Consider the following 25,730-nt stretch of genomic DNA (forward strand, 5'->3'; position numbering starts at 1 on the left):
TGAGAAAAAGAGTGCTGGAGTGAGAGGGAATGCTACGAATGGTATGCCCCACTGATTCTGATTACACTTCTGCATTATGCAGTGGTTAGGGATTAGGCGTTCACGGATGCAAATAAGTTGGATTGCTCAGGAAATGTCATTTTTAGTTTGTCCATAATAGACTGGTTCCCTCACTCTGCCTTCCCTCCCACTCTCGACTCCCATCTCATTGTAATGATGCATTGATGCACAAGACCGTAATGATGGGGTTTGGCTAGCCATGGCTGTAACCTCTCACCTTGAAAATGCTCAACATACCGCATAGCTATTTCTTGTGAAGATTTCTCCTGTAATTGTGTGTGTGTGTGTGTGTGTGTGTGTGTGTGTGTGTGTGTGTGTGTGTGTGTGTGTGTGTGTGTGTGTGTGTGTGTGTGTGTGTGTGTGTGTGTGTGTGTGTGTGTGAAAGAGGGGGACTGAGATTGAGTGTCTTAATACCATCTCTGCTAACACTTTGCACCATGCACATCCCTAATCCGGGCGGCCTTTTAAAAGGTGCCGCATCACTTCAGGGGGGTTGCAGAGCACATTTTCCTTCCACAAGATCCATCCCTGCAGTCGTCCTTTCTCCCCCATTTGTACCGCAGCTGCACGACAAGACTCCCTCACAGTATTTTATTCTGACAAGTGGCACAGGCTGTTATCCTGTGTCAAAGTCTCGGAGGAATAAAAAAAAAACAACCCATCAACGACTGCAACCATGAATGGCACAGAAGGACCCAACTTTTATGTCCCTATGTCTAACAAGACTGGGTTGGTTCGCAGCCCGTTTGAGTACCCCCAGTACTACCTAGCTGAGCCCTGGAAGTACTCTCTTGTGGCCGCGTACATGATGTTCCTCATCATCACTGCCTTCCCTATCAACTTTCTCACCCTCCATGTCACCGTCAAACACAAAAAGCTGAGGACCCCTCTGAACTACGTCCTGCTCAACCTGGCGGTGGCCGACCTCTTCATGGTCGTTGGGGGCTTCACGGTCACCCTCTACACAGCCCTGCATGGATACTTTATGTTAGGGGTCACTGGCTGCAACATTGAGGGATTCTTCGCCACCTTAGGAGGTAAGAGATGGGGGTGTGAAATTGTTTATACATTTATCTTGTGTGTTCAGTGCTTTCATTCATATTTTGATTAATACAGACATTGTCCCCTTGTGTGTGTCACTTTGGTAAAGGAAATTATTTTAAAACACATACATTTTTGAGAAAATTTAGACAGTGTGAATACTTGAAATCTAAAAAACAGTCTGCACAATTACAAGTGTTTGATATCAAGTAAAAGTGTGCTGTGTGCTTTAAAATGTATGCCTGCTTTATTCTATGTCCCAGGAGAGATTGCTCTCTGGTCTCTGGTGGTTTTGGCTGTTGAGCGTTACATTGTGGTCTGCAAGCCAATGACCAACTTCCGCTTTGGGGAGAAACATGCCCTTGCTGGGCTGGCATTCACATGGATCATGGCCCTGTCCTGTGCTGCTCCCCCTTTGTGTGGATGGTCACGGTACTGTATGTTTCAGTGTCTAAACTGTGCTGGCCAGGCTTTAGAACCATACAAATACTGTACTGATCATTTGTACATTAAAGCGCCTTAGAGATTATCTTTATTTACTTGCAGCACACTTACTCAAAGACACATATGTAGTATCAAATACTGTGTGTGACGGTGTTGATGGAAATTCTTATTATTCTAGATTATTATTATTTGTCTGGATGCAGGTACATCCCAGAGGGCATGCAGTGTTCCTGTGGGATTGACTACTACACTCCCAAGCCTGAGATCAACAACACCTCATTTGTCATCTATATGTTTGTCCTCCATTTCTCTATCCCCCTCGTCATCATTTTCTTCTGCTACAGTCGCCTGCTCTGCACTGTGCGAGCGGTAAGAAAACCACTGTCAGATGCAATATTAATAACACAGATGTGATACCTTGTTTATCCCTGTAGAGAAACTCAATTTTTTTTTTTTTTTTTTACCTTTCCCCCCTCCACAGGGAGGTTAGCAGTATCACAGAGCACCATCTCTGGAGATGTGAGAGATTTAATGGCTCAAGGACACTTCAGGAGGGCAGATCATTGCCAACATAGCAGCTTATATCGAGGTCTTCCAGCTGGAGGGCAGTCTGCCTGCATTCTGATGCCCTCATTAATAATAGTTTAGCAACATTGATAATGTATTAGCAGTCATAAATAGTTAAAAAAGAATGCTTTAATTCTTAATTAAAGCGGCTATAATTTATATTTATATAAAAATGTGACAATGTGAAAAGGTTGCTCGTAGTGATGAACCTACAGAGAATTATCCCCTGAATCTGCAGCTCCCATCAGCTTTAGGGAACTTTGTAGCGAGTTTCAGCTCATTATCTGTCTGACCCGAGCTGCAAATTTACTCTTTTGGTTCACTCTCACCACTCTCATATCTGCGTGCACCAACCAGTAGACAAAGTTAGTGAACATGGAGAACGTGGAGAATTTAGCAGCTAAACTATTTCCCTCAGGAGTTGGTGGCAACCTAGCCCCAGTTTGTGGCGCTCATGTATTAGCATACAGCGGTAACGGCTGATGTTAATACATGAAAGGCACAAACTGGGGCTAGAGGAGACCAAAATAATATATAAATAGTATATTATAGAATATTGGACTTACATTCACCAAATTGCCAGAAACATGTGTCCAAATGAATGATAATGTTGTTCTGTAACTGTTGGATATGTTAATGAGCAACTATTTGCTGACAAGTTTGCAATATCAATTTAAAAGGCAATGTTATCTCAGGTTAAAATCTGATAATCCACCTGCCTTTCTATTCTTAAAAGCTCAATCTGTAATTAGACACATACATCACAGATACATTTGCTTGTATAATTGGAAAGTTTGACTTAATATTGAAAAACAAGTTTCAGTTGAAACCTTGAAACTTGAAACCATTACAGGTGTAAAGAAACATTCAACAGCAAGAGAAAACATGAGTAACTTAGTGTAGATTTAACTGTTTACTAGTGTTAGTCCATTTATCAAGAGACCCGTCAGTCAGTTTGGTAGTCTTATCCTGCGTTTTTCAATTTTACATTTGGATATTCATTAAATTAACAATGTGCATCTGTCTGTGTGTCTATCTGTGCTCAGGCTGCGGCCCTGCAGCAGGAGTCTGAATCCACCCAGAGAGCAGAGAGAGAGGTGACACGTATGGTTATTGTCATGGTGATCTCTTTCCTGGTGTGCTGGGTGCCCTATGCCTCCGTGGCTTGGTACATCTTTGCAAATCAGGGAGCTGAGTTTGGGCCAGTATTCATGACTGCCCCGGCCTTCTTCGCCAAGAGTGCCGCTCTGTACAACCCAGTCATCTACATTCTGCTAAACAGACAGGTAGGTGAAGCAAAAATCCTGGTTTGGTTATTTTGTGTGGATGTAGGCAAGGCAGTGGTGGAAAGTGCATTTTCTTGAATACTGTACTGTGTACAATTTTGAGGTACTTTTCTTTAGTATTTCCATTTTATGCTACTTTATACTTCCAATCCACTACATTTTACAAGCAAACGTTCTTTTTACTAAACTACATATTATCTGACAGCTGCAGTCACTTGAGAAAAAAAAAGTATAATAAGCTTATAAATCAAAATGCCTTGTTAAACATTTAATCAGTGGCTCCTGAACTTTTTGGGTTGTAACCTAGTATAATAAAAGCAGTGTTGGGGCCACATGTCACATTTCAGATGTCTATGAGTTATTCCTAGATATTGAAAGTATCCGGCGAAAAAATACCTCCCTATCCCTTCCTTATTACAGGTCCTGTGACAGCCATAGACACCGGATTTTATTTTATTTTATTTTTTCATTTTTTTGTCAGAGCATTTGATTAAATGATTGCTGTTGGGGGGGGGATTTCAAGAACATTTCAGTGAAGAACGCATAACACAAATGCCTCTGAAATAAACTGCTTTAATATAAATTAACTGTTCAAGGCACACTTTATCTAAATAAATAAATAAATAAATATATATATATTTATATATATTTTATATATATATATATATATACACACACACACAAATTTGTGTATCTTGTGACCCATAGGAAAGTACCTAACCTCTAGGTTGGGAACCAGTTACCTGAACTATCAAACTGTATAAACTAGCTCCACCTCATCCAGCTACAACAGCTAAATGCTATTTATGGCATTCTTGCAGCATTATCAACAGTCTAATGTCATATATAACAATATATATATGCCTTGTTGTTTCAACTTGAATTACTCTTATGTAGTTTATATTTTTATTTCTGTTCTTATTTTTATTTGATATACTCTGTATTATGTATTCTTTTTTCTATTTAGCCATATCTTATTTTATTTTATTTATAGCTTATCTTATTTTACATTTAGCTGATAATGCTGCTGTACGTTTACTTGTAATGGAGTATTTTTACATTAATGTATTGTCCCTTTTATTTAGTGAAGTTTTTATCATTACTGTGATTCTGATGTTCTCCTCCTTTATGTCCTCCAGTTCAGAAACTGCATGATCACCACGGTGTGCTGTGGAAAAAACCCGTTTGAGGACGATGAGGCCGCCACTGCCATCTCCAAAACTCAGACTTCATCTGTCTCCTCCAGCCAGGTGGCCCCCGCTTGACCTGTACCCCCTCCTCTCCCCTCAATGTCCCATCTGTCCCTGCACACCTAGGGACCCAACACTGCCAAGCAGCACTACGTTCTATTGGCCAATCCTCTTGACTTACCTCTCCATGTGTCTCCACTGCAGCGGCACAACCACACGTTTTTGGTGGGACTGACATCATCAAGAACCACCATGTGTATTTTCAATCCATTTTAATTATGGAAAGAGTTCAGCTGGCCTCACAGAGTTTAACCCGGCACCAAGGGGGTGTTGTCTGTGTGACGATCCAACTGAACCCATTCCAAGCTCCCCACTTCCCAAAACACACATAATAGGTGAAAATCTAATTCACCACACCGCATAATTTCATCCTCCTCAGCTCTAGTTTAAGTAATTGTTGCAGCTACATGTTCCCCAAATGCGCTTTAAACAATCCAGTTTATGAATTCTTAGGTGAAAATAGTTATTAAATTTGTTTAGATATTTCAGATGAGTTTATAAGGCATCGGACAGGGATGTCCTCTGGTCTCTCTGTTTCTGCTGTCGTCTTCATGGTGAAGCTGAGGTTGTAGGTTTGCTTTTGGCCAGCGAGACATGAGTGTAAACAGATGGACCTGAAAAGAGCCTCTGCAGGGAGAAGGCGCCTCCTGCAAGAGAGTGTGTGTGTGTGTGTGGGGGGGAGGGTGTGTGTGTGTGTGTGTGTGTGTGTGTGGGGGGGGGTGTTTATGTGTTTGAATGAATGTCAGTGTGTGTACTGAAGAGACATTATTTTGTTCATTGTGTAAATGCTAGGATGTTGTGGAAGTTGTTCTGTGTCCTGCAATAAAAACAAAGCTAAATGTCTGCACGACTTTTCCCTGACTCGTTTTTTCATGAGAACTTTTACAAGGCTTTCTGAGAGGTTCCAGATGCTAGTTTGCGGGCTTTTGGGTGGCAGACCAGATGTGAATGGCTCTCAAATGTTGTTATAATTTTGCTATGCTGTCATGCATTTAGAAGTGAAGAACTTTGAGCCTTGGTACAAAAAACACTGTCATCATTAGACACATCATCAAATCCTAAATACTGTAATTTATTTCACAAACTCTGACAAGTCATTTGGCATCACAAATACAGTCTCTCTTCAGATTATATTGAGCTCACTTTTTCTCATAAATGCAAATTTCCCTCTTTGAAATTGGTCAGAATCCACCATGAAATTCATTCATTTACAACCACACTGATCAACACTTCTATAATGATGCAGCTCTTCCCAGTGAACTACATTACAGCTGATTTCATAAATTTCTGTCATTTATATTCCTCTCTCCACTCCTCCTCAACCCATCATCAACCCGCAAAGCACTGGGACGTATTGTTCAAAGCACCGATGGGTGCGTGTCAGCCATCTTCACCAATCACACCTGAGAACATTGCAGGCTTTTAGGAGATGGGAGGAGTTTATCGCAGTCATTCCGACTCATCCTGGTGAACAGGCCACGTGAAAGCATTATAACACATCTATAAATATTGCTATGGACAATTATAATACAGTACAGTGCATCATTGGCTCGTTCCCTTAAGAAAAGGGTTCAGTGCGTTAAGATTGCCACCAGGGCTTATTGTAGGTCCCAGTAACTGTAAAGACATCCAGAAAAAAAAGCCTCATCACCAAGCTCCTACACCTTCCCTCAAAAGCATAGCTGAGCCAGACTGGAATTCTGTCCGTGTCATAGGGGAAAGATTTGGGGAAATGTGCTTGACATTCCCAGATCAGAGGAGGAACACCTTGCAAATGCACGACGCTTGACAGGCAGGTTTAAGTCTTTAAGTCCTTTGCTCTGCCACATTTCACGCTTCTTCCTGTGGTATTAATAATGACACTTCTGAAGGCTTACTCCGTAGGGGCCGACATTCCCAAGTAACTATGTAGGCAGGAGAAAGGCAGCTGTCAGCAGGAGAAAGAGGTGGCTAGTAGAAAAGACACTGGCAGGATCAGGCTTCACTGCAGCACTCGTAGATGTTGTCCTCCACAAGGGCAATGACCTGCTCGAATTTGTGGTGCAGCTGAGTGCGACGTGCCGTGGGGTTAGACTCCAGAGCGCTCACCACCTGACCGAGGGAGAAAGGAAAAACACAACAAAGATGACTTTCAGCGGCTGTCGAGCGTTCATGCACTTGTCTGTGTGTGTGTGTGTGTGGGGGGGGGGGCAGCCACCTGCCTGGACATAGAAAGTTGAGGGAGAGGGAGAGCAGCAGAGGAACAACTGAAGTGCTTTTGCCTCTTCTCCAGCCTCCATGCCTCCACACCACAAAAGCCTTTGCTCTTCACATATTTACAAAACCCACATCTGCTGTGTTATTCGTGCCCAATAGTCGTCACCGTGTCAGTAGGATTTATGGGCTCTTAGCGGCAGTGTGCTACCAGGCAGAGTGAACTGAGCTGGGGCGAGAGAATAGGCAATCAGGGGCCATTCACAGAGCTCTGTGAATCAGACTCTATAAGCCCCTGGCCCACGTCAGTACAGTAGCATGAGGAAAGCAGCTAAATGGTATTATCACGAGGGTGCTCCATTAAGGCACAGTCACCACTGACTAAGCCTTTCTTGAGAATAGTCACAGCAGTAAGGAAACATGGGGGAGGACAGCGGGGCTCGAAGAGGGCTAGTTCAAAGAGAAACAGGAGATACGAAGCAGCAACTTAACAGTGTCATTTAGCAGATAGGGGCGGTGGATAAAGAGAAGGTAAACAGCACGTTGTTTACTCGAAGTGAAAGGCATATGTGTGCTGGAAGGGAGGATTGGACACATTAAATGTCGACTGCTACTGTAAAGATAGTTCACATCTGATTATTTCTGCTCCGAAAGAAGAGTTACTTAGTGCAAATATTTGAGTATCCAAGACTATGGACAGTGTGGCATATCTCTCAAAATGCACATGATCTTCCATGCTGATACGTCACGCTCTGATACCAGTCTGCTATCTGAAACTTAAAGAGGCAAAAGTGGTTGTCTGAAGTGTTGTGGCTGCAGAAACGGGGCCAGTTTAAACATGACTAACATATCTAATCCTGATCTGAGATCAGAAAGACAAGAGAAATAATGAAAGAATCTCTCCTCTCTTACCTGATTTCTGTATCTCTTGGCGTATTTGTAGATTTCTGTCAAGGCCAGGTTGGTGTTGAATTCATTTCTGTATTTCTACAGGATGGACAACAGACCGTTACATTAGATTCAGTTCCGCAATAAAAACTTGCATGTACGTGGCAGGCTTCTCTGGAGCCAGATGACTAACACACACGGACTTTCTGAACACTTTACTCACCCGTGACTCCTCAGCCAGGTGAGCGTTCATTTCCTGCTCGCTGAGAGGTGCCATTTCCTGTATCTGCTGGTAGTAGCCCTGCACTCTCTTCTTGTACTCAGGGATCTCCTTGGCATACAGCAGCTTGTTGGTAGGGGAGTCCTGAAAAAAACGACAACACACATTTCAATCAGGATACAATGTTTTAACCATTTATTGCAGCAATTTGCTTTTTAGTTTGTCAGTGTGGCTCTGCTCATGGAAGAAATCGGAGCAAGCTTGACACAGACTGTCCCTGAACTCACCACACATGTTCAAAATATATGTACAACTACATGCTAAAACAGGAGGAGGCTGAAAACAATGTAGTAGCGAGGATGCAGAGCTCAGCGGGTATGGAGCATACCAAAAAACTACTGGCAAACAACTCGCATGCCAGCCTAAACCACTGCAAGGCTCCATATATGGCATAACTTCAACTTTTAATGGCCTTCTGAGGGTTAATTAATAATTTAGCACTGGACCTTAGTCTTTCATAAAAAGATGTGTATGTTATGTCTGCAATTGGGAGCGCATGTCCTAATAAGGAGCTGTTCAGTTGGACTTGATGTTATTTGCTGTTGACCCAATCTAAACCAGCCTAATGTGAGACAATGGGGGGAGGGAACCGTTTCCTTTTCACACAACAACAGACTCAAAAACTCAGAGCCAGAGAAGGAACATTCCAGTCTAAACAATACTCCCTCATACCTCTGCCACTCTCTCCACAGTCACTTCAGGCTCTCACACTGGTGCTTATTCAAGCGGGAAGAAAAGTAACGGGGCTAAGAGGTTGTGGGCATCCTCTGGTTTTAGTGGTGACTACTGTTGCGAGCGAGTCTGTGTGTGGGTCTTTATGAGCTGTGCATGTGTGTGCGCGCGCGCGGGAGAGAGAAAGGGACAGAGAGAAAGTAGGACAGGGAAAAAGAGGCGGCCAGCCTCAGCTTTCAGCATCAGTGAATGTGCTTACAGCGCACCTTAATATTTGTCATGAGTTATTTGTGTCACCTAATATATGTGTTTGTTTGCATGTGCGTGCCTGTTTGTGTATTTTAAAGGTGCTGAGGGAGAGGAGAGGCCACTGCTCCTTCTGATAGGGAACCCTCTCTCTTCCTGTCCACAAGGTCACTTCCTGCTGTTCGCCCATCTGCCTGGTAACCCCCCTGTGACCCTGTGGCCCTCCATCTCTGCATCTCGCCAGATAAGAGGGTTTCTGTGGAAACAGTGAGCGTTGCTTGGTTTCCTACCCATCTCTCTCTCACCCCTGCTATGTTCCTGCTAATCCAGACCCCGTACCCTTCACTGCTCTGTCCCGAGGCCATCGCACACACTCGAGCACACAAATAAGCAACTGTATTCACTCCAGGAAAATGTAGAGGTGTGTCATGCCAGTCTCCTTGAACTACGGGAGAAAACGTGGCCACATCCTTGAACTCGGTGACTCCACAATACGTGCAAAGCCAGATGCGAGATGCTAATGAGGAGGCTGCGACAAACTCTGTCCAGAAAGTCTCATCGCTGGAAGTTTTACATGTGTCTTTGCATCCTTAGGTATGTACCTACTTGCATGTACATGTGAATATTGCTGCCGTGAGTGCACTGGCTCTTTGGCAATGAACTGAAGTATATAAATCAGACTGTTCCTCAGTGAAAGAGGAGCATCATTTGATGAGTCCTCGGCTCCCTCCAGGGAGGAAGCCAGTCAGAGAGAGACAGGAAGCAGAGCGTGCTCAGGGTCACGGTGTCTGAGGGATGAGACGGATTTGTGAGCACTGAGGACATTGACATGCAAGCACACACACACACACACACACACACACACACACACACACAGAAGGCAGACAGACAAACAGACAAACACGCCTGAACACAGACACACACACGCGCGCGCATGCACTTCCGCACAGAACAAAAAGAGATCCCTGGTGCTCATGACCTTGGATCAGCCGACTTGGCTGAAATAACATGAGGAGAGGTAGATGGAGCTGACAGTCTGAAGGCTTAGGGATAAGTTTTCACAAGGGGACTCAGGAGGTGTACATGTGTGTGTAAGTGTGTGCGCGTTAGATAGATTGATAAATAGATAGATCACCTTTATTTATTCAGGTATTTAATTAGATTCATAGGTATGGTAGGATAAATCAGAGGTTTGTGAGAGGGGTGTGGAGAGAGAGACATAAGGCAAGGGACAGGTGTATCGAAATTTGTACATTTGTGATATAGATTTTTTTTCGTTTCAGTGTGACTTACGCTTTAATATCATAATTATTCATCATAGCCTCCGAAATCCATCACAAATAAACATCCATAAATTGTGTAAATTAGACGAATCAGTTAGAAATCATGGAAAAAACAACAATCATTAAAACTCCAGAACTTGCTTGAAAATAATCCCCTTTTTAGACAGATAGATAGATACATATAGTCTCACCTTGCCAAGCTGCAGGTCAGAAATGGAGCAGGCATCTATGAAGGCCTGGGCAATGACAGACAGACAGGCGTCCATGTGATCCGTCTTATCAATGTCAAACACAAACTGAGGATTCTTCAAGATGTTCACCCAGAAACGCAGAGGTAAACTGCACGGACAATGAAAGAGTAGCATTTAAAGCCTTGCACTTGCACAGTGAGGTGACCAAAGGGGGACTTTCATTAACAGAGTTTAGTCGTGAGACCTGTTGGTTTTCCAGATGTGCAGCGTGTCTGGATCTGTGATGCCCCGTTTGTCAGCCTGCTCCTCCAGGAAGTCAAAGAAGTATTTGACAGCCAGTGGGGGGCGGTCCGGAGGGATGCTGAGGATGGCTTGAAAGAGGTCATCCAAGAACTTCTGAAGAGTTCCCTGTATAGGAAAAGAAAAAAGGCGGCTCGTACATGCACAGAGACAACGTTTCATGGAATGTGGGTATTTTGACGCGGCTCCTGAGGCTAATATGGGCCATGAAAACAAGAAATAGAAAGATGACTCAGATATCAAGCTGTAACTTAAGTCTCTTTGTAGTTTCAACAAACAGTTTCTTGTGTTCACCTTGGTGGACAGCAGGCGTGTCAGGTAGATTTCAGGCAGGACCTTCTTCCGGTGGCTCTGCCTGTGTGACCTCTTGTTCTCATTTAGCTCATCATGAGGTAGGACCTGGAAAAGCAGGGGCCAAAGATGAACATACCACTCACAAGTTGACGTAATAAACCCCCGCATAAGTAGCTAAATGAATGCTTTACTGTCTCAGCTGTCAGAGGGGAATTTTCTGTTTCTTGCATTAGACACATGATCCAGAAACCACATGAGGGTATTCTGAAGCAGTAAATAATATGCAGAAGTGAGGAGGTGATGGCAGTTGGGAAATTCTCATGGTTTTCTCTGGTTGCTGTGTACAGGATCATATCTCTGACTTGCTCATACAGGTCTAAATAGGGGTAAGGGAAAGAAAGAAGCAGTCAAAATCCACCTACTTGTGTCAAAAAAGGACTATAGAACTGTCCTGTAAAACTAACTATTCACCCGGCAAATTGTGTTCCAAGGAACTCATTATTCTAAAGTCAAAGGGCCCATATCTTGGCTGACGTTTATAAAAGAGCTTAAGCAGCATTAGTGCTGTCATGTCCTCTCAGCAGCTTTCCTTTTCACCTCCATTCACCCCCATTCTCTCTGTCGTCAGGCCTGCTCGGGGCTGACTAACAGTGGCACACACAGGAGAAAGCTCTAGTAACAAGCTCAGAGTGCACTTATAGAAACATTCTGATTACCTATGAGGAGATACTCACCAAGTGGACGTACTTCTCTGTATCCAGATCTTTAACTAAGGAGAAAAAGAAACATACGGCATGAAACAATGTGCAATCAGCAAGGTGGAGACCTGAGAGAATGAGAGGAGACAGGGGGAGGGAGCACAGAGGAGTGTGACAGATAGAAGGGAGGAAAAAAAAAACACTCCCGAGATTGACAGGAGAGCAAGCGAGATAAAGTACATGCGAGAGAAGAAAGTGATTAAGGTGGACTGTGGGCCGGTAGGGGAGGGGAGCTGTCTGAGAGAATGAAAGAGAAAGATTACGAGTGAAGGGAGAGAGAAAAGAAAGAGAGATTAGGGGAGACAGACACACAGAGTCTGTGATTGGCTCTGGAGCCGGTGTAATGAGATGGTAATGCTGGGCCAAAGCTGGGAAAGAGAATTAAACCTTGCTGGTTTATATATATAGACCTAAACACAAACACACTCATCCGCATGCATGAACACGTATGAATACTCAAATACATGTAGAGACGCATGTCCAAGTAAAAACTCGAAGCAGACACAAATAAATACTCTCCAAACACTCCAGCAAAAACAAAGACAGGCATTTGTGCAGATACACACACACACACACACACACACACACACACACACACACACATACACAGTATAGTGTGTTCTCATTACAGCTCTGCCATGGATGCTCCTGCCCAGCGGGCCTCAGTCCAGACCCTCAACACTGATCACAGGCAGGCAGGACAGTGTTTTTTATTAGCCAGGGAGCACTACAGGCTCATAACACCCCCTTGACGCTTTGAAGCCAGAGCCAGGTTTGGTCCACATAAGCCTATTTTTGGCCCCGTATGAATGAGAGGAGAGGCTTTGATGGACAGAGCTTGAACAGAACTGAGCTCTGGTCTGGTACTGATTATGTAAGGTAGGCCCAAGACAAAAAATCGGACAAGCCCATTAAAGGCTGTATATAAACTCATCTGTCAACAGGCAGCAGTCATTATATATTCCGGGCTGACAATGGGCCAACTTGTGTCACATTTTTCCCCACAAGCTGACACTCGCTAATGGAATACATTTATAACACAGGAAAAAATAGCTCAGAATGAAGCGGCAGCGCAACTCCTGTGCGAAGCAGGAGAGTGTGTGTTGGGATTTATTAGGTGCGAGTGTGTTTAGGTGTCCGCAGTGTCATATGGGGATGGGAGGGTGTGCGATTTCATGCGTGTTTACATGAGCGTATCGTGTTCTCGTGATCAACTAAGCATGTGCTGCTGCCTGTGATCGAGTGAGTGAGTGTATTTATCCATGTGCGGGTGAGTGTGTGTGTGACGGGGAGCGGGTGCGTTTGAAGGCGACGTACCTCTCCCCAGGGTGTTGTCTCTCTTGTCTTTCATGCTCATAGCCAGCGACGCACCCTCTGGGATCTGTGAAGGGAGAGAAGACGAAGGAGGAGGGAGGGAGCAAAGACGAGAGGGGACAGAGGGCACGGGGTCAGGGGTGAGCTGAGGTGCACCAGAACAGCATCATTAAGCATGCCCTCGAGGGAAGTGCGGTGTTGAGAGGTGAATATGTTTGTGTGTGTGTGTGTGTGTGTGTGCGTGCATGTCATTCTTGTGTGCATCTAGAGTGGTGGCAAGTCTGCGGGAGCCTGGCTGGGCTCATTAAAGTCAACCTGTGGTGAAATGGATTGAACAGCCTGGCCAGTGAACCCAGACTGTTAGTACAAGCTGCAGCTCGCTGCTTTCACAGCTCTGTCCCCATGGCTCAGCAAAAACTAAACAGAGCACTTAACAAGTACAGGTAAATGGTCAAAGGTTGGGGGTCACTGAACGACTGTTTACTTGCGTACAAATGAACGCGGACATAAGCAAACACACATACACCTAAAGAAAAATTCTTAACGGGACACCAGGCATGACATTTCACCTGTGTGTTGGTAATTTTATATATATATTTTTTTAAAAGTATCTATAAAACACATGAGTGCTTAAATGAATGACTAAGCACCATACATATCAGATACAACTTCTTAAAGGCTCACGTCATAATACTACAATAAAAAAAAAAAGATAAAACATTCACAAATTCTTACAATGACATCTAAACTCTACTTCTTCAATGAATATGGAAATAGTGCTGGATACAAGACTTTAATGTGAAATTCATTGTGAGCGTATGTGCACTGAATGTTTTAAGTTTCCACATCACACTTGTGTTGTGTTACACACTGGGTAAAGAAAGGCTTCCAATCTAGACATCATGTTTTACGCCTCCATAAAAGCTCAGTTTTTAAGGCAATGACAGAGAAACTTTCCCCCTTCAACAGAACAGTGTGTGAAACAAACTCTTCACATACGTCATTCTGCACAGCGGAGGTCAAACTAAGTGACGTAGCAACATGTACAACACGTTACTATGCGGAGCGGGACTTTAATCATTTAGTCAACAAATAATTTAAACACTGGCACACAGGAGTTTTAAAAATAACTTGTCATGTCATTAGTTCATTGTTTACAAGAACTCAGCCAAGTATTTAGGTCTCAAACATGGCTAATAACTTTAAACTTCCATTATTAATGACTTTGTCTTTAACAGTTAACACAACTTATAAGTCATTAAAGTCCACCTCCACTCAAAGATTTGTTTCGCTTATTGTTAGTTCAGTTGAATGTTTGACCTTCACTGTGCAGAATGACGTGTGTGCAGGAGTTTGTTTCTAACATTAATCTGCTAAATTGTGTACGTTATCATAGTTAACTGCTGATTAACCAGTAACTACTTTGAAATAACATAATTTTCTGTTCACTAACAGTTGTTAGACATTACTATTTACTCACTGGCGGACAGTAATTAAGTACATTTACTGAAGTACTGTACTTAAGTACAAATTTGAGGTTGTACTTTACTTGAGCATTTTCTTTTAATGCCACTTTCTACTTCTACTCCACTATATCTCAAAGGAAGATATTGTGCTTTTTACTTCACTACATTTATCTGACAGCTTTAGTTACTAATAAGTTTACAAATTAAATTTTTTACACACAAAACATATGAAGACTTACTAATATATGTTTTGTTACAGATTAAACTACCCAACATTCTATCCAAGTACCGCTGACACGATTATTAGATTAATATTGAAATTAAGTGGCAACAACTTTAAAGACATTTTTCATGTATAAACATTTCATGGTTCCAGCTTCACAAATGTGAAGATTTGCTGCTTTTCCTTTCAATTATTTTAATTTGTTTGTAATAATTTTGAGCTTTGTACTGTAATTTTAATAATTTTACTTTAGTAACATTTTCAATGCAGGACTTTACAGTATGTTATTTGTATTTTTACGTAAGTAAAGGATCTAGATACTTTTATCTAAAACCGTTACCTAATAACTGTAATAATAACATAAACACACTGTATATTCTATGTCTAAAGTCAGTAACCACAGTATAAAGGACGCACCTGGACAGCCAGTGACACCATTTATAAGGACTTCTCACGTTCAACATCCCCGCTGTTGCTGTTACAATATCATGGATATACAGGTACAACACCTACCACAGTGGTCGGACACACACACACACACACACACACACACACACACACACACACACACACCTGGTAATGGAAGACTGTGTTGAGTTTCTTCCTGCCATCTTCCATCACTGAGGAGTTATCCAAGTCCTGCAGGAGCTTACTGTTGCTGCCAGAGTCAAACCATTCTGGAGGGGAAAAGTGAGAGAGAGAAAGAGAGAGAGAGAGAGAGAGAGAAAGAGAGGCAATAGGAAGAGAAAGGATAAAGTGATATTAGACAATTTCATCGTAAATTTGGCAAAGAATATGCGAGGCAGAGGGCTGCCGTGCTCTAACTCTCTGTGTCACGACCTGTGGAAATATTCTTGGGCCATTAATCAAATCAGCTCTGCAGGCTCCGCAGCTTTTGAAAGCAATAACTCTTTGTGATTATGACTGTACACTGTCCTCGATGCATTCTGTCATTTATTATATTGCAGCCTCAGGTTAGTCGAGCTTCATGAGAAGAATTGACCTTTTGCAAAGGAGATTACTATATCTCGGAGGGTTGGGAAGGGGAAAGGATGAAAATAATCAGAGAAAATGTACTCTTACCCAGGTCTACATCCTCTGCTCGGGGCCACTGGGAGAATGGCAGGTTTTTATAAAAGACCTCTAGGATTTTTTCCTTCACCTGGCCAATTGTGTCTGTATTCATGACCCTGACAGACAGTGAGTCCATGCCACAGCCCTGGAAGGACACGTTGATGTTCTGCAAAAAACAAATAGAGAGAAATGCATTTCAAAATGTGTACGTTTGGTATTTTAGCATGATTGAAACTTTCACAACTTGATTTGATATTGATTTCTAAAAAGCAATACAAAAGGTGTGACAGATGAAAGGAGAGTGTGTGAGGTATCAGACCTGTGGCTTGGCCTCGACATTCTCGCGGAGCAGCCACTCCTCATTGAGCGTGTAGCGGGCCTTCCCTGTGATGGCGTCTATGGAGCCCTTGTTGATCTGCTGCTTGATTGCACACAGCAGAAGGAAGAAGGGCTCACCCACTGTTTCCTGCAGAACGTAGCACACAGGTGGAGTCAAACATCACAGGTGTTGCAATTCTTTATAATCAAGCCTGCCTTATAACTTTACTGAGCCTCTTTCTTTTCTGTCCTCACCTTGAGGTAGCTGTACATGCAGATGGACATCCAGTTAGTCAGCATTTTCTCCACAACAGACTCAGTGCGGCGCAGCATCAGTTTGGGGTTCTTGGAAGCCGAAGCATCAATTAGGTCCACCAGCAGATCTTTCATGATACTGGTGTAGTACTCTAGTTTACCATGAAGGGCAATGGTGAGCAGAGACGCCAGGCTGCATCTGAAGGGTGAGAAAACACATTAGCAGGGAAGACAGATGAGCAAAAACATGCGCATGCAAACATGCCCCGTCAGTGTGTGGTCAGTGGAGATTTAAAAATAACTTCATTACACAAACAACAACAAGGTTTCATCCTGACCACACAGTAGTACCTGTGACCACAGAGCCAAGGGGCCTGATCTAATGCAGGGAGTGTCTGGGTGAGTAAGTCCAGAGGAGCGGGGGATTTCCCTAACAAAGCCCCTTTAATCCGGGAGAGAGGGGCCACATTAGTCAGTAAGTGCTGACGCTGAGCTGAGACAGTGATGTGGTCTTGCCTCTGGAATCTTCACAATTCTCCACAATGACTGGCTAGTTTTAGCCCATCAGGACCAAAACAGCTACATAGATAAATGACCAAGTATTTGCAGAGCTGGAACAACCACTATATAAGTGATGACGCTGTAGTTTGTGCTTCCGTTGTCTTGAAATGTGTTACAAATATTTTGTCCACTTCATTTACACTTATTGTTATAACAATTATTATAGAGGACTTAAAACATTAAATCTGCACGAGCTGGTTTTTGGCCACTTCTCTGTTTTGATATCCAGCAATTCCTGTGATATATATCTGAGTTTTTAGCAGATATTTACTTAACTGTGTTCATCAACTAGTTGCTAACTTTGTCTGTCTGTTGCATGACACAAAACTGCTAAGTTGTGGGCTGTAAAACCAAAGCAATGAGCTGAAAGATGGTAAAACTCTCTGTAGCGGTGAGGGGAATTGCAGATTCATGCGATATTTCTCTGAACGTTTGTTTCTACAAGCAACACCTTTTACATGAGCTGTTAATAAAAAATATAGAAATGAAGCTGCTTTAAAAACACCTCACAATCCAATGCAATGCCACAGCTGCTGCTTCAAAAAATTATCACTTAAGTGAATTCGTCCGACAATGGTTACTCAGGATTTAGTGCAATTAAATCTTGTAAATCTGTGCTGTTTCTGCCAAACGTATTTCAGTTGATGCATTTACCTGTCTCGTATAGCAAAGTCCTTCTGCTGTTCCAAGGCGTGGACAAACGTGATCAGGAAGTGTTTGTTATTGAGAAGAGTGGCAAAGAGAGTGATCCCCTCCTCTATGTTCGGCCTGGTTGTGTTGGTGGCCTGATGACAGAAGGGGAGAAACAGTTATTTCTCTGCAGGGTTTCACCTGAACTGCATTACAGCCCCGCTGCGCCCTCCCTAATCTGCACCACCACCTCTTGTCTCGAGTGACCCATCTAGTCAACACTTCATCTTTCTACCACAGCTCTTCCTTCTGCTTCTTCAGGCACCTCTCTGGTTACTAAACAGTGTCTGTATCTCCCGCTCCGGTCCTTGACTGTGTGTGATTGTCTCTAAATGTGCCGAGTCGACTTAATGAGTATGGCCTATCTATGGGTGCGACTAAGCAGCAGTGTGATGAAGTCTTCCCTCTGGACTGCAGCCATATGGTATGGTTTGCAGCCTGACAGAAGGAGAACAGGGGTGTCCATTAAGATAAATGCCCGCCTGTGAGATTTATTTGCTGTGACCTGGAAAACACTTCCTGGGAAGACGATGTAGATCCAAGGCACTTCATCACGGTTAGACAGTCTCCCCCGGCTGCCGACCCAAAACCAGCGCTGCAATTGTTACTTTCTCTCTTCCTAACTTGCACTTGCACACACACACCCACACACACGCTTTTACTTTCAGCACACGTTCATACAAAAGTGTTTGAAAGTGCACGCTCCCTCTCCCACTCCTTCTTTATAATGCTCACTCCCGTCCGTCCCTCTATTACACACACGCACACACAAACAACAACAGCTAGAGATGGATTTCGATGAAAAGCATACTGTTTGCTTGTCAAAGAGCCAGTGGGAAGTGTGTCAACAACCTGCCATCAACTTGGTGGGCAGTGTGTTTTTTGTCTCACTCACTAGAAACCACTGAGCGATATGCAGTATTCATAATATTCATGCACACACAAGAACATATGAGCTCACACAAACACATAGAGTACACTGACACCCTCCCCACACACACACACACACACAAACACACACTGTAACAAGCACACAATAGGCAAGAATTCCCAATATGCTTTTCTTTATTCCTCATCAACAACATAACCCACTGTCAAACCTTAATAAGCTTCAGTGTGACCCAGTTTAGAAGCAAAGGAGTGAAAAAGGACCCAAATCAAGCCAAGCTGGCAGACAAACGAGCGACCTAACCTAACCTAACCTAAACTAACGTCCTAATGGCTTATCCTTTCACCTGCCAGTCCTGCAGAAGCGGGTGAGTCTCTGGCAGCGCTCGAGGGCCCAGGCCATCATTCTCGTAGGCGGGCTGGACCAGACTCTTCTCGTAATCTGAACACATCTGAAACACACACAAACACAGAGAAAACACTTTAATACAAAGTCAGCTCTGGCTGTAAACACAGGAAGATGGATAGACAGGGAAAACAAAAAGAGCTGGCCTAAATTTGCAATCTGGACCCAAAGGGCAGAATTTTTTGCTGAGACCCGGAATAGGCGCAGGCTGACCATGAGAAAGAAACGTGACACGAAACGTCATGAGCCTTAATGGCTTTAGAGGCAAAGTGACCCAAAGCCAAGGGGCGGCTACATTTGGCTAATGGTGTCTAAGGCTGTGTCTGACACTGTTTCGTGTGTGCGCACGTAATCTAAGAGAAACCAGAAGCTCTCGTGGAAAAACAAGAGCTCACAAGGGGCGCGGGTAGAGAAAACTATGGAGAAACGATACTGAAGCAGCAACACTTGAATTTATGTTTCCCTCCATGGGGCCTTTCAACACTCTCCCCACTCACTTCCTTCACAACAGAAAACAGTGTCCAGTGTCCACAGCAACAAACCAGCGCGGGTGCCATTGCACAAGAGCATGTATCCTTGCAAAACAGTGTGGGCGTGTTAGCTGAGTGAGGAGTGTGTTTTGAGAAATCGGGGGAAAGTTTCCTTGTCTCAGTGCCTGCCATTGTTCTGTCTCCTTGAATGTCCATACCTGTGGTTGGAAGACAAAGCCCGCTGAGTAGTGTCTGTCTGTACCGGTGGAAAACCCCCCACCAACAGATAGACCCACATTCTACCTTCAGGGTGGATCACACATTAGAAAAATGCTTACCTATAGAGAAAGCATTAACTCTCCCGCAGGGTGCCAAACTGAGCAACACTATACTTCACTAGACGTCTACTGTGTGTTTAAAAGTTCCAAGGTGAATTTATATCCAGCATATTGCAAGCAGTGGGACATGGGAAATGGGACGTGTTGGGGGGCAAAAATATTAAAGCCCCATTGAGAAAAATGGTATTGTCAGTGTGCCAGTTGAAATCAGATAGCAGGGGAAAAAATAAGCTTTCTCACCTTGGGGAAAAACGTGCGTGTGACAAACTGTTTGTACTCCAAAAACGGGATGCCCTGGCTGCGATTCAACTCCTTGGTCAGGTCCGTCATGTCCGTCTGCAGCTCTGCAAAGCCTGAAATGACATTAAAAAAACTCAGTTGGGCTTGGAGCTTGGGACTGTTTTTAAACCACAGTCCTGTTTCTGGCTCCTCAAGCTTCATTTGTTGCTGAGCCAAATGAGTCAGAAATGTGTTCACAGGCTAACACAATAACCACCAAATTCTCCCAGGGTGCCGTGGGATCTGTAAGACTCTGGCTGAGTGAAGAGATTTGAGATCAGACAAAGAAATGTATCATTTAATTTAGACCTAGCGTCATGTTTTAGTTGAAAACTTAATACACCAAACACTCATGCTCTGATCTTTTTCCTTTCTCTCTTTCTTCGCCAGAGTGTGCAGTCCAGCACGGCATGCAGGCGAATATTTACCAAACAGCAATCAGAGTGGCCAAATCCAGTCGGAGGCCCTCATCCAAAACATGTGTGCAGGCTGAGGTTTACATGCTGCAGGAACAGTATCAGCGTATCCAGACACTGACTTGAATCTGCATGCTAAAATTGTAGCCACTTCATTGGATAGCATGTTTAAGGAGAGGATAATGTTCTGCTCTAATGAGACGCAGGAGATCCCTTTATGGAAAAGGCTCTTCCTGCTGCAGGATGAGAGACGTATTTAGGTTACAATGCCAGTTTCTTCAGATTGTGTTTGTGCAGAAAGAAGGGAATACTAGACCTGAGGGATTTAAAATGTATTTCATTACTCCTCCAGGTTATTTATCCTCCTGCTCACTAAAGCGTCCTTTAAACTACAGTCAGTTCACACCATCAGCTCCTGATTGGGTGCAGAGGGCCCGAATACCAAACCTCCCCTCTGCCCCTTCAGACGAATACCAAAAACCCTCCCTTTCCCATAACCTGGAATATGTCAGTTTCCAATCTTCTTCTGCTTTTATCACATCTTTCGTCAGAACTATCCCTCGCTTTTTGCACACTCACCCTGAACTCGGCTACAAATCTGTCTGTGTCCTCTGACTAAATAACCTCTCCTCCTCTCCCTCCCACGCCTCTGTTTCTTCCAGGACTTGCGGCCCTGACTCCCGCTCCTATGGCTTCCTCCCTCCATTTCTCTTTCTCTATCCGTCCCCCCTATCTCTGCGCCATAAATCTGGGTGCTCCGACGTGTAGTGGCCTTCACATGGCTTTACTCTAATGCCCTAGACACACACACATGCACAGACAAACATAGAGCACTAAACACACACACACACACGCCTTGTTGCTATAGGGGTAGACACAGCAGAGGCACTGCGGCCACTCAGTGCGTCTTGCGTGTGACTGATCATTTGTCAGACACTGTGTTTTATGAGTCACGCTTACTAGGCACAAATCTGTCAACTGTTGTATCTTCCTCCCACTTCAGACAAGAAAAAGTATTTTGCACACACACACACACACATACACATAGATGCGAACAAACACACAGATATATGTGGTCAATATTTCTGTCTCCACACAAGCTATTTTTTGCGTCAATTGACACAAAACATAATTTGTGCGTGCGCTCGCGCGCTTGTGTGTGTACATGCATGTGTGGGATCTTGTAAACACACCTTTACGGATCTCCTCTCTGATCTGGGACTCCATCTCCTCCATTTGGAGTAGAGTTTTCTGCCAGTAGCGTTCTGCCCTTCGGCTCTTTGTGCAGTACACTACAAGGGCTGAGAAAGACAAAATGCAGTTAATATCCGGCATGTTTCAACCCAAACAATGGTATTACACACTGACAGCTTCCAGTAAATCATAACATAACGAATAGGTTGAAAAATGTTTGTGAAAATAACAGTTTTGTTTCACCTTTTGTGAGCCAGTGAAAAATATGCTGAAACTGATTATTCATTTCTTAGAAAGATTGTGAAAGTGTAAATAAAATTTGTGGCAATATTAACACACACAAAGTCATACAAGAAAAAAGGGTTCTGTGAATATCTGAGAACAGATTCAAAGCAGGAAACTGTGTGAAAATCGACACTAGCATTAATTTTCATCCTACACCTGCTCTGCACACACTCTAAGATTCCAGAATTGAGTACACTGACACACATAAGCACACAGACAGAGTAGACAGCGAACGGAACAGTGGGGTCTTTGTGCTTCGGGTACTGGAGAGGGATGAAACAATTGTGGGAAACTATGACCCCCGAATTCCTTTTATCTGTTCCACATCTGGAGCATCCATTGCTACAGCAGGCACACATCCATCATCTGCTGGTAAGCATGTGTACACAACCTACCCACAGTGCACAGCAGCAGCAGCACACAGCATACCACAATGGATACCACGATGGCCAGCTCGCTGCCGCCAAGCTGGACTTTGGCGATGGTGTGGCGGAAGTTCCCCACTTGCACCTCGAAAGAGAAAGAGGAACAACATGTAAAAATGGAGCTTCTTTACAAATTCTCTCCTCTTTTGTTTTTTTGTTTTATTGCTTTTATGCTTCTGACCATTACCCTTTACATGCTAAAGTACTGTATATGTCATCCTGTCATTGATATTTTTTATTGTGCAGCCCACATGGAAACAAATATACCGTTTCAGGGGCGAAATTTGTCAGAAAAATAACACAACTTTTTACATCAGACATAGAAATTCTGCTAAGCACTATAATAAAATCTAGTACAAAAGGCTCACTTTCACAAAAACACAACAAGTGTTTTATTATTTAACTAGGAGAAGTCTAAAGAGATGAAGGCCATTATAATATATCCTCTAAATCATTACATAAAGAGCAATAAAACTCATCTAAATCACATAACAAACAAAGCTTCTCTTCTTCAGGGAGACCATTAAACCTCACCTACCTAGCTAAAAATAGTTTAACTGAACATAAATAACATGATCATAAACTTAAATTCTGTTTCACATAACGCTCTAAACTATGGTTGTTTTTTATAGACAATAATTTAGATGTACCATATAATAAAAGACCATCATTCAAACACATAAGTAGACACTTGCTTTTTATGAATATCACAGTACACTATGACCTATTTTGAAAAATAAACAAAATAAATATATCACACAAAATACAGATTTAATATCACCAGGTAAAATACACCATTTATAAGATAAGTCTACACAAACAGCTGTGCAAAGACGCAGGAAAGGGAGAGATGTGATCTTTTAATGTATAAGCTGGAGACAAGCAATTGCCTTATAGTAGCAGTAAAGAGAATTACAGTAGATAGAAATAACAGCATGGATTAAATTCTCAAGATCTGCAGCTGTAATAAATCTATTATACTATTGTAGGGACAGGCAGAGAAGTAATGGGCAGAGACAGTGGGTGCATTATGTATTTTCTTTGTAATGCAGTGGGGAAATGCTTGCACTATAACATGGGGAGTTCTAAATGACTGCACAGATGCAAATATGCATCATTTTTTTCATGGACACAGGTGCAAACACAGAGAGAAAAAAATCACACACTGTACGTTTTGAAAAACTGTCGGCTAGAAGAGTCACCCAGTTCAGAGTAACCCAGATGTGACAAGAAAAGGACTTTCACTTCTGCCTTCTGATTAGTCAGCAGGGTCTCTGTGGTCCCTCCTCACATCTTTCCCTTGCCTTCCCCAATCTGAAGATACTTCATAAAAAGACCCACAGATAAAAAGCCTCCAATCCTCAGACCGAATCCCTCTAACACTAGTCTTACACTGAGAGGGTAACTGGCTCACTGGGCTCCCTCCTTCTTTTCTCATTCCCTCTTTCTCTTTCTGGTCCAGGAATGTTTTTACCAAGACCAGCAAGAGAAGGCCTTCTTCCAGATACTGCACCAGCCATGCCTAGTTTAATGGAGGGGAAAATGCCATTGTTCCATGTTCCTGTTTCGCTCGAGGTACAAAAAAAAAAAAAAAAAAACTCCTTCCCCACATCCACTTTTGCAGCTCAGCTCCACTTCAGGGCCAAGGATAACACAGGCATGTAAAAATAGATCTGCCACCGAAAGTAAAGCGAAGAGACACAAACGGCCATAAGCAGTACAACAGCCCAACACGTATGCATTTATTCAAATACGCTGACACAAAGGAAAATTGACATTCACTCTGTCTATGCCCCTGTCGAACATGCACACTAATCATCCTCACTGCTCGCGCGCAGGCAGCCCACCCATTTGTGTTATGATATCTCATTTGACCCTTGCCCTGTATTTATGTCTTTGCTAATTGCCTGTGTTTATTCACAGACATCCTGAGAGACTGAGGGGGGAGGCAGGTGGGGACAAGAGCAAGTCACAGGTACACAAGGAAAGAGAAAGAGAGAGACAGACAGACAGAGAGATAAATAAAGGAGCTTTCCTTCTATTTCTGTCAAAGTGGAGAAACTGTTCTTACAGTACAACTCAACTGATAGACAGAGACATGCTAACATATGTTTCTGAGCTATTTCGGCAAAGCACTCACAGTCTGGCTCATATTTAAATATAGATGAATGCCTTCTCCTCTTAATAAAGCCCTATCAAAACAGACCAGAACGGACAATGACAGATGGGAAACGTGGGCAGAGGAAAGCGAGTGTCTGGTTTTATCAGGGCTTGACCACGTCTTGATTAAGACCTTTAATTGCAATGATGAGAACTCAGACAAAACAAAAAAACAAGTGAAGACAGAGATCATCAGTGAGTCAGAGGACTGTGAGCAGATACCGTCTATGTTATGGGTGATTGTATCAGTGGCGATAGCTGAACCGATAAAGGATTAAAGAGATAAAGGGAATGTGGTAAACACTGCACTGTTCTACTGTGGCACTGTGGCGCCACCCAAACTCACTGCTGATTCATGGTGGCATGCTCAGAGACTACCTACCATTCATAATGTATGAAGAGAGACAAACACATTTCACTGCCAGTGCATGGACCAGTGCAGATCAAATCTGTTTCAATGAACATCACAGATGGTCTGGATTCTGACGACATGTTTTGTTTGAGTACTGTGTGACAGATGGGTGATATCCTTAAATTATCAGGGTCTATCCAGCAGTATTTTCAACACAAGGTTTTAGGTGTATTTGTATCCTACTGTGGTGTTTTACATGCTTGTGTACTTACAGTGACAGGCAGCTCACTCTCACTGGAGCCCAGCAGTCCGTTGATGGTGCAGTGGAACAGCTGGTCGTTATGGAAGCTGATGTTACAGGGATAGGAGCCAATCATCACTGAGTATTCCTCCGGCACCAGCTCCAGATCGCTCGGCCCTTTCTGCTCCAGAAACGAACAAAAACAGCCGTCAGCTGGTCAGTGGTAAGAGGCCAGAGGGAGTGTGGTTTGAACAGGCACAGATAACATTCATAAAGAGCACAGCAGCTTTAACCCATACATGCAGACACATAGGCATTCTTGCATACACACACACACACACACACACACACACACACACACACACACACACACACACACACACACACACACACACACACACACACACACACACACACACACACACACACACACACACACACAGGGAGCTGCAGCAGGCCTGTGACACAGCTGTCACACAGAGGAAGCCAGCAGAAAACTAATCTAGTTTGGGCTAGAGTTCAGCTTAAAGCAGCAAACATTCCCGCTGACTCTCTCTCACATGGCCAGGGAAGTTTCTGCAAACAAACCCGCTGACAGTCGTCCCAGCCTCTGCCCAAAATA

General features: G+C 43.4%; 2 protein-coding genes across 2 annotated transcripts in view; one reads left to right on the forward strand and one right to left on the reverse strand.

The window, feature by feature from the left end:
• The first annotated feature begins 14 nt into the window (after positions 1–14).
• On the forward strand, positions 15–5,491 carry LOC119905333 (rhodopsin-like). The gene is made up of 5 exons (XM_038722243.1): positions 15–1,097; positions 1,365–1,533; positions 1,749–1,914; positions 3,159–3,398; positions 4,538–5,491. The coding sequence occupies exons 1-5, from the start codon at positions 737–739 to the stop codon at positions 4,661–4,663; spliced, it is 1,062 nt and encodes a 353-aa protein (XP_038578171.1). The 5' UTR covers positions 15–736; the 3' UTR covers positions 4,664–5,491.
• A 208-nt stretch (positions 5,492–5,699) lies between these two features.
• The window catches only part of plxnd1 (plexin D1), a gene marked incomplete in the record, with an annotated part of 34,836 nt that continues 14,805 nt past the window's right edge, over positions 5,700–25,730 (reverse strand). Inside the window, 18 exon segments of the mRNA XM_038722245.1 lie at positions 5,700–6,739; positions 7,754–7,828; positions 7,953–8,093; positions 10,402–10,549; positions 10,646–10,809; positions 10,996–11,100; positions 11,730–11,764; positions 13,071–13,134; positions 15,330–15,433; positions 15,840–15,996; positions 16,150–16,296; positions 16,404–16,602; positions 17,619–17,749; positions 18,890–18,994; positions 19,997–20,109; positions 21,645–21,752; positions 22,326–22,440; positions 25,140–25,289. Coding sequence (XP_038578173.1) covers positions 6,623–6,739; positions 7,754–7,828; positions 7,953–8,093; positions 10,402–10,549; positions 10,646–10,809; positions 10,996–11,100; positions 11,730–11,764; positions 13,071–13,134; positions 15,330–15,433; positions 15,840–15,996; positions 16,150–16,296; positions 16,404–16,602; positions 17,619–17,749; positions 18,890–18,994; positions 19,997–20,109; positions 21,645–21,752; positions 22,326–22,440; positions 25,140–25,289 — 2,178 coding nt within the window.

Source organism: Micropterus salmoides, unplaced genomic scaffold, assembly GCF_014851395.1.
Source record: "Micropterus salmoides isolate LMB-PRFRI ecotype aquatic unplaced genomic scaffold, ASM1485139v1 Ms_hic_scaffold_16, whole genome shotgun sequence".
Taxonomy (NCBI): Eukaryota; Metazoa; Chordata; class Actinopteri; order Centrarchiformes; family Centrarchidae; genus Micropterus; species Micropterus salmoides.

Bases quoted from the DNA above. Each gene is read 5' to 3' on its own strand.
- LOC119905333 (XM_038722243.1), top strand. From the start codon at position 737: ATGAATGGCACAGAAGGACCCAACTTTTATGTCCCTATGTCTAACAAG. The intron at 1,098-1,364 runs GTAAGAGATGGG...TCTATGTCCCAG, and splicing joins ATTCTTCGCCACCTTAGGAG to GAGAGATTGCTCTCTGGTCT. The intron at 1,915-3,158 runs GTAAGAAAACCA...ATCTGTGCTCAG, and splicing joins TGCTCTGCACTGTGCGAGCG to GCTGCGGCCCTGCAGCAGGA.